This window comes from Python bivittatus, unplaced genomic scaffold (genome assembly GCF_059951505.1).
Source record: "Python bivittatus isolate LINGU-HERP-01145 unplaced genomic scaffold, Pbiv_v1 ctg000330_np1212, whole genome shotgun sequence".
NCBI lineage: Eukaryota > Metazoa > Chordata > Lepidosauria > Squamata > Pythonidae > Python > Python bivittatus.
In genome coordinates this window covers 22,734,692-22,752,716 of record NW_028277058.1, presented here as the reverse complement: position 1 = coordinate 22,752,716, position 18,025 = coordinate 22,734,692, and the positions used below count along the sequence as shown (strand labels likewise).

Genomic DNA, 18,025 nt, shown 5'->3' with positions numbered 1-18,025 from the left:
CCTTGCCAACAGTAAGCACAGTTTGGTCGAGGAATCATTAAGCCAATGAAATGGTGGGTTCCTGTTCATTCGTTCTATTTAAGCAGACAGCTGTTTTTCAGGAGAGGATTCCTGCACTAAGAAGGGGATCAGACTCAGTGATCTAAATGGCTCCTTCCAACTGTGTAATTCTATAATTTTTTCAGTTCATTCTAATTCTTTTTAAAAAAACTTCAGTATTTTGTACAGTATCATTTTTTTTTTATTTTGAAGAATAAGCAGATGATGCATCTTTAATATTTACAGTTTAGCTAGCATCGTGTAGTTGATTATAATTTTATACTTCAAAGTATTCACTTTGTACTTGTGGATAATAATATGTAGCATTCTTTATTTATGCTAACAAATTAGACAGCTGCTTAATTTTTCATAGCATTTCTTCTGGAGAATTCTGCCTCAATCTCTAAATATTTTTGACTTCCATATCTTGGAGAAGAAATTCAAAGTATATATTTTCTCAGACCACAAAATGCCTTCAATAATAACTGGAGACAGCTCATGTGGGAGAAGGTTGGTTAAGGAAAATTGTCTTGACAATTCTTTAGGGCTTTAAAGGTAAGACTTAGTACATGAAGCTATGTACTCTAGAAACACTGTAATGCTTACAACTAATAAACTTGGTTTAATGCAGACAATATAATTCTTATGAATAGTCCTGGTCTGCAGCTGGGCCATTAAGTTTGTAAAAAATTGGCTGAGGACATTTCACTAAAATGTCTGAATACAAGTTAACTTAAAATGTTGTGTCAAGTTACTATCATAAATATAATATTGGCTAACAGTGCAAATTTTATATATGTCTAGAAAGAAGTGTATGTTACAGCACCTGGTTGACCTTGCCTGGGCTTGAAAGACCACCAGGGAATTCCAGGGCTAGACTGGGAAGTGGAAAAAATGTATACTGGAAGAAGCCAATGACAAATAATTATTGCACTGTTGCCAAGGAAACTGCATAGACATATTCAGGTAGTCACTAGCAGTTGAGTTTGACTCAGGATGTCTTTACTTTTAGTTAAAAGAACTAGAACATTTTTTCCAAGGAAAGGATGTACTGTAGCTGGCACTTTTGTTAGTAGATAAAATGCCATAGATACATGGATTTCTTGGGCTCTAGACCTAATGCTGGGTCTAAACCATTCCTAAAATTTGAACTTGCCACTTCACACTTGCTGGTAAATTGGGATCATTGTCTTCCTGCTTGACTCATTTACACTTCAGTTTCAACTGATGGACAGATGGTTTGTTATCATCCTGTAGAATTTTCTGATACAAGGCAGAATTTATACAACACCTATGTTACAGGGTGTTATATTATGGGTATTAAATTTTTTATACTATGGGTATTAAATTTTTCATATTAGACAAATTGGAATGAAATAATCTCTTCATAAATCCTCTATACACAATTTGTCTTTGAAATTGGAATTTATAAATAATAAATTTTGTAAAGACTTACTTCTCTTTAAACTAGCCTGTCCAACCTAATGCTCTTCAGAGGTATTGGTACTATGATGCTCAGAATTATCAGATATTTTACAACATTTGTCTACTGCTCCAATCTTGAAGACTTTTTGAAATTGTCTTGGAGTCATTCAGATGTAGACTCCAAGGATATAATTAGGATAGCAACGTTCACTCTGCCCCTTCTGGCTTCCCTGAGATTCAGGTGGCACCTGTCCTTGATATAATTTAGGAAAGCTGTAAAACAATGTTTCTGCAGTCATCTGCATTGTTTCTTTCTTTACTCTGCAAAGAAATTAACTGAATTTTAACAGTTTTTAACAATGGCTAGTGAAGCCTATGGTTGAAATCTGTGGTTGAAATAGCATTGCATTATATGAGAAAGGAAGTAGAAAATGATTAGAAGGCAATGTATTTTTGAAAGGTTACTGCCTAGTAAAGTAAAGAAAAGCATTTTTATAAAAACAGCATAGCAGCTCAAGGAAAGTGAAGCTTTTCCTAATATCATTATATCAATATTATTAATATTAATATTATTATATCAATAATAGATGATTATTTTTAAACAATTATCTGAATAGTCTGGGGATATCTAAAATGTATACTGTAGACAATCAGATCCACAAAAGAAACATTTGCATATGTTATTCGACATGGAACATGAAAATTATTGAATAATTGCTGAAAAAAATAGTTCATAATCCCAAATGTCAGTAATAATGATTAGGTAGTATGGGATTTTTCCAGCTTTATCAAAAGTGAATTCAAATTAAAGATTTTGAAACAGAACACAGATGGCACACAATGGCGAAGTGAAGAAGTGAATGTTGAGCTATCTGCTATGCTGGGACTTGAAATGAACAAGGTTGTTAATAAATTGGAATAATTTGCAAATTAATATAGTTTGGGAGAAGGGTCATATGGCACATTTCAATATTTTTTAAAAAATTCCTGCCAAGTCTGCTAGAAGATGCTAAGTTATCTGCCTTAGCACATTAAAAGAGCTATGTATTGTTTTTTTCTTATGGGTGTGTTACTGATTGTCTATTTATTAGGTTTTTTTTAAAAAAAATCACAACTGGATAGTATATTTATCCTTTCTTCTTAAAGTAACATATTGTAGAGGACCAGTTTACTACAAAGATGGAAATTACAAATAATAAAGGAATGAAGAATGACAAGTTAAGCCCAAGAGCAAAAATAAATCAAAGAAGCAATGCAGGAAGAGTTCTGAACCACAGACAAATTCTAGATGTTCTAAACAGCTTAAAGTAGAGGAACTGGCTGATATATAAAGAAATAACGAATGAGTTACATTCTTTTCTATCTCCTGGCAAATATCCTGTGCTGGATTTCGATAGTGAAGAGCTATCATACCTGAAGAAGGAAAATGATTACAAGACATGGAGTAAAGGAAGCTAATACTTCTCTGATTTGGACATTGTAACTAAAAACTATTCAATAGCTCTGTCATATGACTTTATGATATATTAGTAGTGACTAATAATGAAATAGATGAACTGAAAATCCTGCTTGAAAATCAAAAGAAACAGTATTGGAGGTTAAAAATCAAAGGGGAACCAGAATAAGAAGAAATACAGTACATCAATAATTACCCAAGCAGGGAAAACATAGTTTTCTGGGGTGAAAATGTTCCACACCTTTAAAATTTTCCCCAGCTTGGGCAAAAAGAAAATTATATATATTGGAGGCATTAAAAGTAATAATGGAGCAACTTATATCAATGCTTGGGTCCTTTTTATCAGCAGAATCTTTTGATTCAACTTTAGAGAATTATACTGATTTAGTGTAGGAATTACAAAAGTTACTAATATGAACATATTTGTGTTGCTTCAAATCATGGTTTAATTTTCAATGCATAGTAGTTTTAAAAAATGCTCACTGTGAACTATAATGCCTATAAGGCTAATGCAGGTCTAATATCTACACAGGGTTTTCCTAAACTGAAGAGGTTTTACAAACAATTGCCTAAATATAAGTAAACACCTACTACGAAAGGCACTTGGTTATGTTTCATTTGGACAGTAGGAACTAATAGCTTTTCTTTTTGGGGATATCATAGTGGACCATCTTAATAATGGCCTGATATTTTTGGATAGTTGCATCTTACCAGAGATTGGCAAAAGATATTTTAGGGAACTGTATAGAGATAAGTAGTGAAACAGAGACCTCACTATGCAACAGAGAATTATTTGCTTGCTGGTGGTAATGATTGCAGAGGTTAAGCATTTAATTGCATAATTAAGGCTGGTGGAAGGCTCTGGTATGAATTAATCCACCCTCCCCCAGCTAATTAAGAATAATAAAGATTGGTGAATTTCCATTGTGGCCTCACTATCTATGATCAAGCACAGTTGTATCTTGAGGGACTGGGGCTTGTGGTAATAGTTCCTATTTAAAAAAAAAAGTGGTAGCTTGGATAATTAACTTTCTACTGTGTCCCAGTTTACTCTATGTTTCTAGATCAATAAATAGAAAAGCATGCTGGAAAAGGCAATGGCAAACCACTCTTGCAAAACCCCCTACATGATTGTGTCCATGTAGTCACCAGAGGTTGAGCTCAACTCAAGATCATCTTTACTTTATCTTTTACTTAAAGATAGAATATATTATCAAAACCCAAATAAATATTAAATTTGTGTCTGCATGTGAGGTCATTTTTCTCCTCACAACCTTGTTCCACTGTTGCTTATCAGCCAGAGAAAGAAAATATCTAACACTATACCTTAACTTTCTATCCCAGTTCCATTATATATGGAGTCAAATTGCAAGCCCTTCTAGGGGAAAGGATAACTTTGGGTAATTTTGGAAAGAGTAATGATTCAGTCTTGTAAACATTCTACTCAGAAGTAAGCTTCAGTGAATTCAATAAAAGAGATAACTGTATATATTATTGCAGCTTAAATATCAGTTTGCTTAAGTACAGTGTTGGAAGCATATGTTTTCTTATTGTTTGTAGATATACATAATGTCAGCCACTTACCTACCTACCTACTTAACATGCTCTTCTCTATCATGGTAATCAATGTTGTGTAAAATGCATAAAGAAATAGCAAAGAAATTAAAAGCCCAAGATAAGAAAAGAAGGGAAATATAGGAAAATGTACTTGGCACCACAGAATTCACAATAAATCTGTTCTATATTTTCTACCCATTGCTTTTTGTTCTTTAAACTTGTCACCTCTTCTTCAGGATGTTATCAATGTCTTCTTTGGCAGATGGATGCCATATAAATTAAGTGGAATGAATGAATGAATGAATGAATGAATGAATGAATGAATGAATGAATGAATGAATATCAGCAGCAACCTAGATGACATCAATTCATACATTCTGATATACATTTTAGCCCTTTCATTTATAATAATACTTCAGGCCAGGGACAATGGTAGGTTAATTCTTGGTAATTCTGTGAAGCATCTTGAGAGCAATCAAGTTTAGTATAAGTTAAGGTATAATTGTTATATTGTTGGGGACAGTTTTTGGATTTTACTGTCTGATTCTAATATATTTTCCATTTCTTTTCTTTACAGTTCATTGCTTTTGCCTCTTTATTCTTCATCCTGCTTTCGATTACCACCTTTTGCCTGGAAACCCATGAAGCATTTAATACCATCAAAAATAAAACAGAACCTATCAAAGGTAGTGAGCCAGTTCTGCAGTATGAAATAGAGACAGATCCAGCTCTAACATATGTTGAAGGAGTCTGTGTGGTGTGGTTTACATTTGAGTTTTTAGTCCGTGTTGTTTTTTCACCCAACAAACGTGAATTCATAAAAAATCTCTTGAATATCATTGACTTTGTGGCAATTTTGCCTTTCTATCTAGAAGTGGGTCTGAGTGGGCTCTCCTCTAAAGCTGCTAAGGATGTGCTTGGTTTCCTCAGGGTGGTGAGGTTTGTGAGAATATTGCGAATCTTCAAGCTCACTCGACATTTTGTTGGCCTCAGGGTGCTTGGTCATACGCTCCGTGCAAGCACCAATGAGTTTTTGCTGCTGATAATATTTTTGGCATTAGGAGTGTTGATATTTGCCACCATGATCTATTATGCGGAGCGAATAGGTGCCAAACCCAATGACCCGTCAGCTAGTGAACACACAGAGTTCAAAAACATCCCCATTGGTTTTTGGTGGGCTGTGGTCACCATGACTACTCTTGGATATGGAGACATGTATCCAAAGACTTGGTCAGGCATGCTAGTGGGTGCTCTGTGTGCTTTAGCTGGAGTGCTGACCATAGCCATGCCTGTGCCTGTTATTGTCAACAATTTTGGAATGTACTATTCTCTGGCCATGGCGAAACAGAAGCTTCCAAGAAAGAGAAAGAAGCACATCCCACCTGCTCCTCAGGCAAGGTCCCCTACATTTTGCAAGACAGACTTGAATATGGCCTGCAATAGCACACAGGGAGAAGTCTGTCTTGGCAAAGACAACCGGCTGATGGAACATAATAAATCAGGTAGGACCCAATTCCAGATGCATGTCTGGTATGTCTGGCAGTATAGTGTATAAAGAATGAGAAAGCATTTAATCTTTCTTCAGCTGAAGGAGATAGATCATACACTTCTCCCTTCACTTACTATTTGTGCGTCAGTCTCATAAATGGCAAAGTAGCTAGATGTTCTCGGATCTGTGAATTGCTTTAGTATTTGCTAAATGTATTGTGAATGCTAAGTTGCTTTTTGTTTCCTCCTTTTCTTTTCTAGTGGTGGCATCCACTGTTTTTGCCTGTTGCGTAATATAGATGTTTGGTTCATGCATGCTTGTGCTATACAATTCTGCCTCCATTTTGTTGAACTTGATGTTTATCTTATGTACCCTTATTTGTCTGCTGGTGTTAAGAAATACTAGCAGCAATCTTAAACATAGATGATTAGCTTAGGCCAACCTATCCCAAATGAGTGGCTTTGAGTTTTTTGGACTTCATAATCTCTGGCCACCATGGAACCTGAAGGTTTCTGAGAATCAAGGATTCATGCACCTTAGGCTGGGAAGGCTGGTCTAACTTACATGTAGTGGAACAAATAATAACACAAAAGTGTGCTTTCTAGATTACAATAATAGTGTCATTTCATAAATTAGAATAGATAGTAATTTCTCTGATATTCAGAGAGCAGAACAAGTTTTTTTGTAATAAATTTTGATAATCTGTAAAAATAGCAATACTTTTTATTAATTTTTTCTATTTAATTTTCACTTCTCTTTTCACAGTTAAGGTAGACTAAAGTATGAATGCTACAAGATTGTAATTTAGCATTGTCTAAATTAAACAATAGAGCCTTTTCATAATTTTATTAAGAGTGCAATCCTACATGTTCCTGTTTGGATATAAGTACTAGCAAATTCAGTAGAACTTTCTTTCAACCGTCTTTTAAATAATAAAACTGCAATCCTATAGATGTAAATAATTTTAATAAATAAATCTAAATAAATATATATTTACACACACACACACACACACACAGAGTGTAAACAAATACATAAAAGAAGAAAAAATGTTTATGTTTCACAAGCTTTCTCTATTGTATCCCAACATGGAGAATGCACAGTTTGCAAGTAAGTAGGTTAGTGGGTGCTGGTGAGGAGAGATTAGGGGGAAAAGAAGCAGATGATCAGAGCTCAAATGTGTATTTTCCTTTTCAAATACCCTTATATCCTTCAGTTTCTATTCCTGTCAATAAAATTGCTATATCATTAGAAATATTAATATATATGGCATAATAATGTTATTTTTAGTGCAAAAAAATTAATTAAAAGGCTTAGATATTATTAAGGAATTACAGTCTTCCCCAACCTGGTTTTCTTGAAATCTGATGAATATCCATAATTCCCAACTAAACTTCTTGGGAGCAACATGATAGAAGAAGATAGCTTAGTCATTTTCATAAATATCAACTTTTCCAGAGTTGAACTAAGCATATGCTTTGGTCCCTGAGTACAGGATTTTTGAGGAAAGCCAGGACAGAAGTTGTTCTAGGCTGATGTGCTAGTAAGAAGGTAAGGGAACTTTAAGACTTTGCTCCTTGCTGTTATCTCAATCTAGAGATTGAGATCTACACACTACATCAATTTATATAGAAGAAAGGGATGATCTCAGAGTGTGCAGTATTAGCAGATTGTTAGCAGACAACCTAGAAAAAACAAACATTTCCTCCCAAGCTGCATAACTTGAGACAGAGGGAACCTAAACATATCCATTAAAACAGCAGACCCCTGAGTATCGCTAAGGAGCGCTAGCTGATGTGTCTCTCATCTAAGCCTTGCAACATACCTACACGATTTGGGATTTACCAGCTGAATTCAGCCCACTATTGCAGTTTGCCTGCTGATTAATACCTTCCTGCTTTTGCTGCCCCATGAATATTTTACAAAGTAATATATTTATCAACATCTTACAGGTGATAGGATCATGAGCTGCATTTAAATTTGTGACTTACAATCCTTATTGAAGAACATTAACTTACCCATCAGTGTCTTAGCTACTATTATGCTGAGTGACAGTTTGGCCTTAGACTGCAGGTGTTGCATACATAAAAAGCAATAGTGAAGTGTTAGAAAACAGAGCTGTGCATATTATGTAGCCTATCTTGTGTTTCCTAAGCTAGCCCGTTATGGAATATACTGTTCCACTGCCAGAACTGAAGAAAGATTCTAGGCTTTTCCTCATGAAATAAACAGGAGATTGCCATTTTCTTTGTTTTAATCAGCAAAATGTCTTGGATGAACCCTGATGAATTCCCAAGTTATTAATTATCTAATTTAGAAAATATAATAGCTACTGTCATTAATGTGAACTGATTTCTTTTAGTAGTGGATGGAAATGCTAGAATAGCAAAATTTGCTGCCTTTTTTGAATGTTGAAGACACTGAGGCAATATATAATACTGAAGACAGCATCAGTCTAAAAGGGCCAGTTTGTTTGTTCCTTAACAAATCATAGATTTTCAACTTTATTAGTACTATTTTTTTCATTTCATGACTTACTGCTACTTATTCTTCTTTTCCACCTTCAGTAGTAAGAGTATGAGGCAAGTTATTTGTGTTGTCTCATTTATTCATTGGCTATATGATGTAAATGGGCATGGTGCTTTGACCAGTGTTATCAGGTGAAGACAGTACAGAAAGTGAGCAGCCACTGTCACCTATGGAAAGGCCCCCACCAATCAGACGCTCTAGTACCAGAGACAAAAACAGAAGAGGGGGAACGTGTTTTCTGCTGACAGCAGGTGATTACCCATGTGCTACTGATGGAGGGATCAGGAAAGGTATGGACTCTTTCATTAGACTATAAACATTTAGCACTATTCTTCTGAACAAATAAGCCTGGAATAAAGCTGATGTGAACACATGCTATAGGAAATATTGTATCAGTGCATTTTTCCTTCATACTTTCTTTGTTGTCCCTTTCTTGTGTCCTATTAAAATGTCTTTGGCTCATTAATTCATTGAAAAATATGTCAGTGTTTCATTCATGATTTCATTTGTCTATCTGAAAGAATATAGATGTAGCTTAGGCCATTTTCATTAAATCACTTTCTAAACAATTAGAAATTGCTGTGGGATATCTTAAATGTCAATCAGTTATTTACTATTGTAAGTTAGTTATGTTGTAGAAGGATGGTTTAATTAATTCTGAAGTGGATAAAACAAAGTTCTGAAAAAGAAACAAAAATTTTAAGATAATATTCTTTGGAAAGCGTTTAAATTGAAAGAAGGTAGATTTATACCCAAAGCCAGTAAGTTAAGGATAGTCTACTATGTTGAATAGAAAATTGCTTCAGCTACACCGGTGTTACAACATTTTTCCCTGCAGCAAACTATTGAAAGCTCAATGGCATGCCTAGGTTACATGCATCTCTGAGTCTCAATCCAATCTTTAAAAAGACAAAAAACATTTGTTATTTACTGCTTTATTTGTTTAAAAAATTATATACTACTTTGCATTAGGATCTGGAAGCAGCATTTAAAAATCCATGTCCACTTTTGTTCACAGTTTTCCATAATATATGGCACTTTAGTATACAACTGCTATTGCTGTATATAGTTATTAATGTAAATTCCCCAAGAAATCATTTTTAAAGCAAATGTCCATGATGCTATTCTTTATTTCATAAATTCCCAAATAGAGACTTTTAAAATGTACATTTCCTTAATATTTATGTAACTACCCCTTTTTGTATGCAACATTCAGAAACATAACACTCTTTTTCAGATGCATCTTTCACAAACAAATGGAATTTTTATGCGGATTTTTGACCAGAGAAAGATGGACACTAGCGGACTCAGTGCAGTGCTACTGTCTTTATTGCAACAGAGTCCATACTGGGGGATCTTGCAAATCTGCTCCCACAGATTTCTTTTACATCCCTAGGTATGTCATCCCTATTTTATGTGTTTGTTGTGGGAAACCCTGGTGTATTTGCAGCAATTGTGGGTGCTGTCTTAAAGGAATGTTGCTTCTGAGACCAAATAGCGTAGGTTTTTGTGTTTCTACATCGTCTTGTTCTGTACAGTTCCTAGTGACTAGAGACCCCACATGGTTAATGTGTGGACCAAGACCAGGAAGACCAAGTCCACCCTCTGCAATGGAAATTCACTGGGAGACGTTGGGCCAATCATTCTCTCTCAACCCAACCTACCTTACAGAGTTGTGGCTGTAAGGAGAAATTTCAGGAAGGAGTATTGTGTATTCTGCCTTGATATCCTGGAGAAAAGGAGTGATATAAACTTAACAAAAATAATTAGTACATAATTGTTTGCATAAGGGTGAGATTTTCTTGGAAATCAGTGGCTTCTTTAGATCATAGCTAATGAGATTATTAGTACACATCTTATGAAAGCCATAGGAATTATCATCTTTATTTTGTGTATAACACAGTGATATATTAGCTGTTTCACAATAGATTCTTTATAAGTGGGACTTATTCCCAGGTAAACTTGTATGAAATTGTAATCTAAACAAAAATGTCATTTTGTTTATATTGCATTTACCTGAGAATTAGTCGCTTTGATAAAGAATCCATTGCTGATTCAATATAGATCAATCTTCATTAAGTAGGCCACAGACCAAACTTGTTTTGCAAAATTATGTTTCACTTATGTTGCATTTAAATGACCACAACTATAGTTTATGAAGTCTTGGATGTGCACTGTGACTGTTTCTTCTCTATCACCTTTGTCCAACTCACATGGTGCATAGATTTTAGTGTGGAGAGTGTTATGCATGAATTAGTAACCTCTAACTTAAGGCAAGATCATACTATGAGTGAGGAAGGGAGGAATACTCAGCCTAATGCTCATTTCTGACATCATAAAACACAGTTTTATGAGAAATGATCATTATCCATGAAAGGAGAGTTTCTATAAGTGCAGAAATAATGATTGCTTAATAACATGTAAATACTGGTTATTTTAGTCTCTTAAGTGCATGTTCTGTCTTTATTTTTTAAGTAGCCATTGGATAAAATTGCAATACTATAATTTTACTAGGTCGCTAAATAATAAACAAATCCACATATTTTAATGAATTTCAAATCTTGTAAATATTGCAAATGTATCAGTATTAATAGTATTAGATGTAGAATGTCAGATGCCTAATGGAAACACTTTTCTGAATGGAGTTTTTTTAACAATAATAAATTTAACAATATAACCTCTGGGGTTACAAATAAAAAATGACTTCTTGGATTTAGGTATGAAATGTTCTAGGTCAGAGAACAGGTCTAGTCAATATATTTATCAGCCTTCCCCTGGTGCATTCTGAATGCCTGCTCTGAAACTATAATACTGAGGTACATAACAGGAGAGCCAATTGTACCGTTCTTTTTTTTTTAAAAAAAATCACTGATGAAACCAGTAGACATAGCAAGTATACACCAGTGGTCTTTGCCCTTAAAATCTGTAAGAAAATATGAGTTCATTTAATTTTGCTGATAAGAATAGTGACACTTTATCTTTTTGTATATTATTATAAAAGAATTTTAGGACTTTCTATAAGCACCCATTGAAAACATATGTTTACATTGCATTGTGTTGTTTGTTTATTTTCTGACTGAATTCAACTAATGTCTGCATTTTCTCATGAAAGGCTATGAAAAATCCAGAAGTTTAAACAACATAACTGGCATGGCAGGCAATGCCCTGAGACTGTCTCCAGTAATATCACCTTACAGCTCACCTTGTCTAAGACGCTCTCGATCTCCCATCCCATCTATCTTGTAAACCAGATGCTATAAATTGATTACATAACTGTAACTGAAGTGCTGCTTATCATCTAATGGAAATAGCTATAGTATTAACCAGGTTCCATTGACATAAGTATAAATCTGTGTTGTACCTGTTAGTGTCCAGCAGTAGTACTTGGATAGCTGAAGATGCTAATTTTGCTTGTAAGATCCTCTAAAGTAGGTTTGTTTCCTTTTCACTGCTATTGTCCTACATTACCACAGCAATAAAATAACTTAACTGGCCAGTGTAAATAAATGACCATATTTTCAGGGATATATATTTAAATAAATGTGCTTCCATTGAACTTCATTTCTTGTGATTCCAACCTGTTCTGAATATGTCTGAAACCTTTGTCATAATTGCATACCAATGTGACTTCAGTCTAATCATGTTCACTAACCATTCTGTTTCCATTATCTGAAATCCATCTTGCAGATTAATTGGAATCACAGATGACCTAGGACTGTGTAGATTTGTTGTTGTTTTAATTGTACCATCTTACTGAAATCGGAACAATGTTTGATGGGTCTGCATGTGGGATTGGGTAGTTCGTGTTTATTTTGGTTCTCTTTGATTTATTTTAAGTTACTTTTTAAAAAACTGTTATTTCTTGATTGATTTATTTTAGTACTGGGTTAATATATCAGAGTTCTGAATATTTCCGGTTGTTTGCACACAGATAACTGCAAAGAGGTTGTCATTACTGGGTACACGCAAGCAGAGGCCAGATCTCTTTCTTAATGGCTTGGGGAAGGCACAAAACATGAAAGAAAGGTAAACACAATCCAGGCTTGCATTATTAAGTTAGCAAGTGCTGCTTGGTAGTACAGTCATTTCTCTTCTCCAGGATTCTTCAACATTTTCGGAGGCAGAGTGCCAAGCAAAACCAAAAAATATATTGGAGGGTTTTTTTTCCTTTTTTCCTTTTGTTTAGTTTTGTTTGGGTTTGTTATAGCTGTTAGAGAACAATAGCTTTAAAATGGGGTTTTGACCAGCCATAAACTTCTAACTTTAAGGCTTTCACATTTTATTTGTCAATTTTTTTTCCTTTAAATGCTTTGTCCTGTGTGTTGTGTCACTGTTTCCCTGTCTGTATTTTTCATCTGTCTTCATGTTCCACAGTTGCCTTCTTCAGAAATGCTCTTTTCATCTAAGATTAGCTGCTAAAAGCATTTGCTTCCTTTCCACTTTTTGATATATGTATCTATGCATATGCCAAGTATAGCTTGATAAATGGCCACTTCCTCAACATTTTTCAAAAGGTGGGATTTAGCAATGGTTTTGTCATTTCATTAGGACTGCTGCTTCAATCCCACATTCTTACAATCTGCATTCATTTTTATGTTCAGATTTTATTCTCTATAACTTCTTTTTCTTTATAATAAAACAAGATAACCTGGTTTAAACAACATCATGAACATAGTTGCAAATATGATGTTTTGGGCTGGTGAGGAAAAACACCCAACAATGTGAAAGACTTAGACATATAAGAAAGATTTTTTTAAAAAAATATTATAAGAGATCCTTGAGATTGTTGAAAAATCCCAGATTTTTGTATGCTTAGGATTGTTAGGAAAATAGGTCTATCTAAACATGTAACATTCTTTGCATAAGGTGCATGTTATATAAAAATGTACAAAAACATATTCGAATACTTACATTTCTTATATTTAGGGATGTACATTTTGTTTTGGTAATAGCACTTGCAGATATAGGGTAATATGATGTACAGTACATATATTTAATATGTAAATAGATTCATCAAGAAATTAATATCTGATGCTGCTATTATTGGCTGCAGTGTTATACAGAATTTATCATGGATTTTTGACTGCTGAAAAAGGGACAATGGAATTTAGCCATACCAAGGACTGTACTGGAAAGAGATTGCTCCTCCTGAATGGGCCCTGATCATCACCTAACGCCTTGAAGAGATTCTTCTAATTTCCTATGGAAGTGGAGCTTGTTATGAGGATTAAGGACCAGTTTCAACGGCTGCTGCCAGGAGATGCAGTTATTAGTCACTATTGATGAGTCAACTGTAAATAAGATGCGTGTGCATGGAATATCAGCTTTAGTCATCTATGCCAAGGGATGCTGCATTGGAAGACATCATCTCTGAGACCCCATGAAAAAAGACCAACATGACTCTTTGTGTATTCTTCTTGGTCCCTACAGCAGACCATACTGTGGATCATAAAAGGCATACAATTTAACAATAGTGATGTAAGCACTCTCTGTCATAGGTTTCCTCATAACAAATGTATTTTTGCAAAGTTTGTAACTTAAGAACATTAATGTCATAGGATTTTGCAAGAAGTCTTTGCACTCTCAGTTTGCTGTATCTATATTTTTATGAATCCTAGTGAATGTGCCAACATATGGTTTACTTTTGATCTGGATCAGAGATGTGTGATTACAGGTGAAAGTAGTAAGAAGAAGAAAAAAAAAATCACAGACTTTGCCCAGAATTGTATAGATGCTTTTTGTTGTTGTTTTGATTTACTTCATTGTTACCTCATAGGTATTGAAAGAAATAAAATATGGGCAGTTAAATATATTATAGTTTTTTTATTGAAATGATCACAAAACAATATCAGTAAATATAAAGTAGGAAATATAAAATAGATCTTAAAATGTATATTTTGCATAAGAGAGAGATTCTTTACTTTTTTGTGATTTTTGTGATAAAATTGTTCTAGTCTATTCAACGTCTATGATGCTTTGTAGCCAGGTACTGTGTGATAGCTTATGTTCTCTCCCTCCTGTTTAATAAGACCTTCTCCAGAAACTGTTTGTCACCCTATTTTGAATGTAGGGACATTTCCCACATATGAAACTCTGTATTGTGGACCTTTTTGTGAAGCTGTCAAAAGGTGCATGCACAAGCCTGGTGGAAACCAGTGGCCATGTAACTAACCAAAATGGAGAATAAAATGCAAAAGATCCTGGGGAGGAAGTTGGAACACAATTCACAATGTTGCTCATATTTTTTTCTCCACTGTTTCCTTTTTCTTATTCCTCTTTGGTTTAAGAAGGATTTGGCCATTCTGATTACAGTGAGTATCTTTCATACAGATTATTTCAGGATGAAATCAGTGTCCCATAAAACAAGAGAAGGAAATGATTGAATGAGGAGAGACTGTGCTGTAGTACATCTCTCTTCTAATTACAACCAATCTGTTACCTCTTAAGCAAATTGTTTCCTGCCTCTAAGTTATGTGCCTGTTCTGTACAGTTCATTATGCTGCAATCCTATACATATATCAAATGTATAGCAACTTGTTTCAGTGATGCTTAGTAAGACTATGGTATTATAATTCTCATAAAAATAAATAATTCCACATCCAATACTTCATTTAATTGTGCAACAACTGTCAAAGGGAACCAGGTTATTTGTACATGCTTAGAATGCTTTTCAAGAAATTGTTTATATCCATATATATTTCCTTTTATGTAAGAGGAAGTCTAAAGCAATGCTACCACCTTTTGTTGGTAACTGTGCATGCAGGAGCAAATAGACTAACTGTGGCTAACAATGGACATATGATAGGCTCTTGTAAGATACAAAGACTGAAGTCAATGGCACCTTTGGAGGGCCCAAACAGCCAAGATGGCAATCGCAGCAGCACAATTGAAATAGCACCTATTTTGCATGTGTGTTGATGTCAAACACATGTACAAAGGGGACAGGCTTCAATTATGCTGCTATGACCCCCATCTTACCTGTTTTGATAGCCATCCTAGAGGCCTCTGGCTGATGACCTATATGTCTGCTGTTAGAACATAATTTAAGAAGTGGCCTGTTATAGTTATTTAGCACATTGTATAACATTTTAAAAAAGCAGTACCTATTTTCTGAAGGTTTGAAAAGTCTGGGAAGCAAAATATCTTATATCAGAAATGTGCATAGATACTGTCTAATTTAAATCTTTGGAATTTCCAGACCAAGGGTTGCTCATTCAGATAGTATGTGTATTGAACAGGCTTTTTTTTTTTTTTTTTTGCAGATGCTATAAATATTGGGTATGATGAACTAATGAGACTAACGGCAGATGCTGCCCCTATCACTATACTTGTATTTGGACACAAATGCAATGTTTGCATAATAATTATGGAAATATTTTTAGGACTATACGGTTAAATTAAAATTATATAGGAAGTTATTGTATACAAAAACCATGGACATGCATATTATTACAGTTTCTCAAAAGGAAATGGCTGATTGAGTAGTAGTAATGGCAGCAATAGTGGTAAATTTATTTATTATGCACCTGTAATTTAGTGAAGTTCTTTTAGGTCTGGCCAGAGCCTAATAACCTTTTCTCATGAACTTCCTTTTGGACTTTGAAATTAAGGTTTTCTGCTACATTATACACATATCAATAGGGACTCCATATAAGAGATATTTCAATTTACTATGTCATAGAAATGGACACTATTTCATGGATCACGTCCCACAACTGAGCCTTTCAACCTCCTGGAAAGCCATAAGAGGTTACAAGAGCAAGCATGATGATGATTGATGATGATGATGATCATTTGGCTCTTTCTGTATTTGGGAGGAAGGTTAATGATGGGAATGGGAGCAGGGGAAAATCACAAATCCCTCAACAATGGAAAAATGCAAAGAATGGCCTTTAATCTTGTTACTGATGGGTGCAAAATAATGGCTTTAGGGTGGTGTTTTTGTTTGTTTGTTTTTAAGAATTTGAGAGGGACTTAACAATGGAAATGGAAGCAATTTTCATTCTCACTCATTCTGAAAAAAAATGCCACCAAAAATCATTAGTCTCAGGATTTGGCAGGGTCACTTGCTACCTGTGGGTTGTGGGTTGCCCATCCCTGAGTTCTGATGTGTCCTGCTGTCACAGTGGAAAAGAAATATGTAGAAGCTTTCCTATAGTTCACTGATGTATTCACAATAGAACAGACTGCTACATCAGCCAGCTTCCTTCCTGGCTTGGAAGTTTAACAATATTTTATCAGCATCTCTTAGACACAAACCTTCTTGCTTTCATAATTTCCTTGTTCTTAACTTACTGGGCTGCTCCTTGACTGGAAGGATCTATTTTCTTTCTTTATAATGGTGTTGGAGTTTTACAACTGATAAACTCTTACTATGTATAATTAACCTGAAAAGATATGCTCAGATGTTCTTAATTTAAAGAGATTCTATATGTAATATGAACATAACTCCCAGATGTGAATTCCAATGATAAATTTCAAAAGACAGCCAGGAATAAAATCACTTTGGGAGGAAATGGAAGGTTGAGAAAAAGTTTCTCAAATTCAAACTCACCAACAAAAAACACTATGGAATACTGCCAAGCAGAATTGCAGGTTATCTTTTTTATATATGAAAATGGCTGATTTTCTTGCTGCAAATGTGAAGGAATTAAATTATTAAATTGACATTTTATACAATTTCTTTAATCTCATGGAATTATTAAAGAGAAAAAAGAATGCTAGTTGAAAGTTATATGAAAATACAAAGGCAGCTGCTATATCCCGAGAAAAGAGACAGTTGCTTTAAGGAACTGCTAGCAAGTGTTAATGAGCATCCTTGCAGACCCTGGAGTACCTGTTTCATTGCAGAACCAGAGTGCTGCGCAGCCCTATAGTGTAGAACCAGCTTTCAGTATTGAATAAAAAATGGAAATTAGGAAATAAAAATTAATTTCTTACTGCCTGATTGCAAAATAGTGGCCCCAGATATTTGCCAGCTGTTTCTGTTTCTCAAGTCACATCATTACCATTGCTATTCAATTCCCTTCACTAATTCTATCTGCATTTCTGCAATCTCTCAATACGTTCTAGTAGAGATTCTTCTGTATAGCCAAAACTGGAGTATTTGTTTTGGATCCGTGAGATATTGGCTATGTTTACACATTGTGCTAAGCCAGAATTTTTAACCATGGACCAATTTGTACTAAGCTAAAAACATAGATGTATGCAAAACATACACATTACACAAGACCAATTATTAATAAAATTGTAGATACTTTTTCTTCATTTTCATTTTTTTAAAGAGTACACAAACACAGAGGTAAGAATATAATTGACTCAATACCCAAGGGAAGAAGACTTAATAAAAAGTGATACTGAAAAGTGGCTTTGTATCCAAGTTTTGTAGAGCATTAAGAATTAACATCATGAAATGGTCAATTCAGAAGACTCGTGTAGAAGAAAATGTAACAGTGACAGAAGTGATCACAGAAACATTCATGTATCTGATGAATGAGGACCATCTCTTCAAAGTGCAGTTGTTGTTGTTT

The 18,025-nt window shown here is 34.5% G+C and overlaps 1 protein-coding gene across 3 annotated transcripts in view; it reads left to right on the top strand.

The window, feature by feature from the left end:
- The window catches only part of KCNC2 (potassium voltage-gated channel subfamily C member 2), a 56,618-nt gene extending 40,895 nt beyond the window's left edge, over positions 1–15,723 (top strand). Inside the window, exons 2-5 of one of the 3 annotated variants that reach the window (XM_088141823.1) lie at positions 5,055–5,979; positions 8,618–8,785; positions 11,608–12,521; positions 13,549–15,723. In XM_088141823.1, the coding sequence (XP_087997949.1) occupies positions 5,055–5,979; positions 8,618–8,785; positions 11,608–11,741 (1,227 nt within the window). In that variant the 3' untranslated portion in view covers positions 11,742–12,521; positions 13,549–15,723. The other 2 variants (XM_088141822.1, XM_088141821.1) reach the window with 2 other exon arrangements.
- Positions 15,724–18,025: the final 2,302 nt, after the last annotated feature.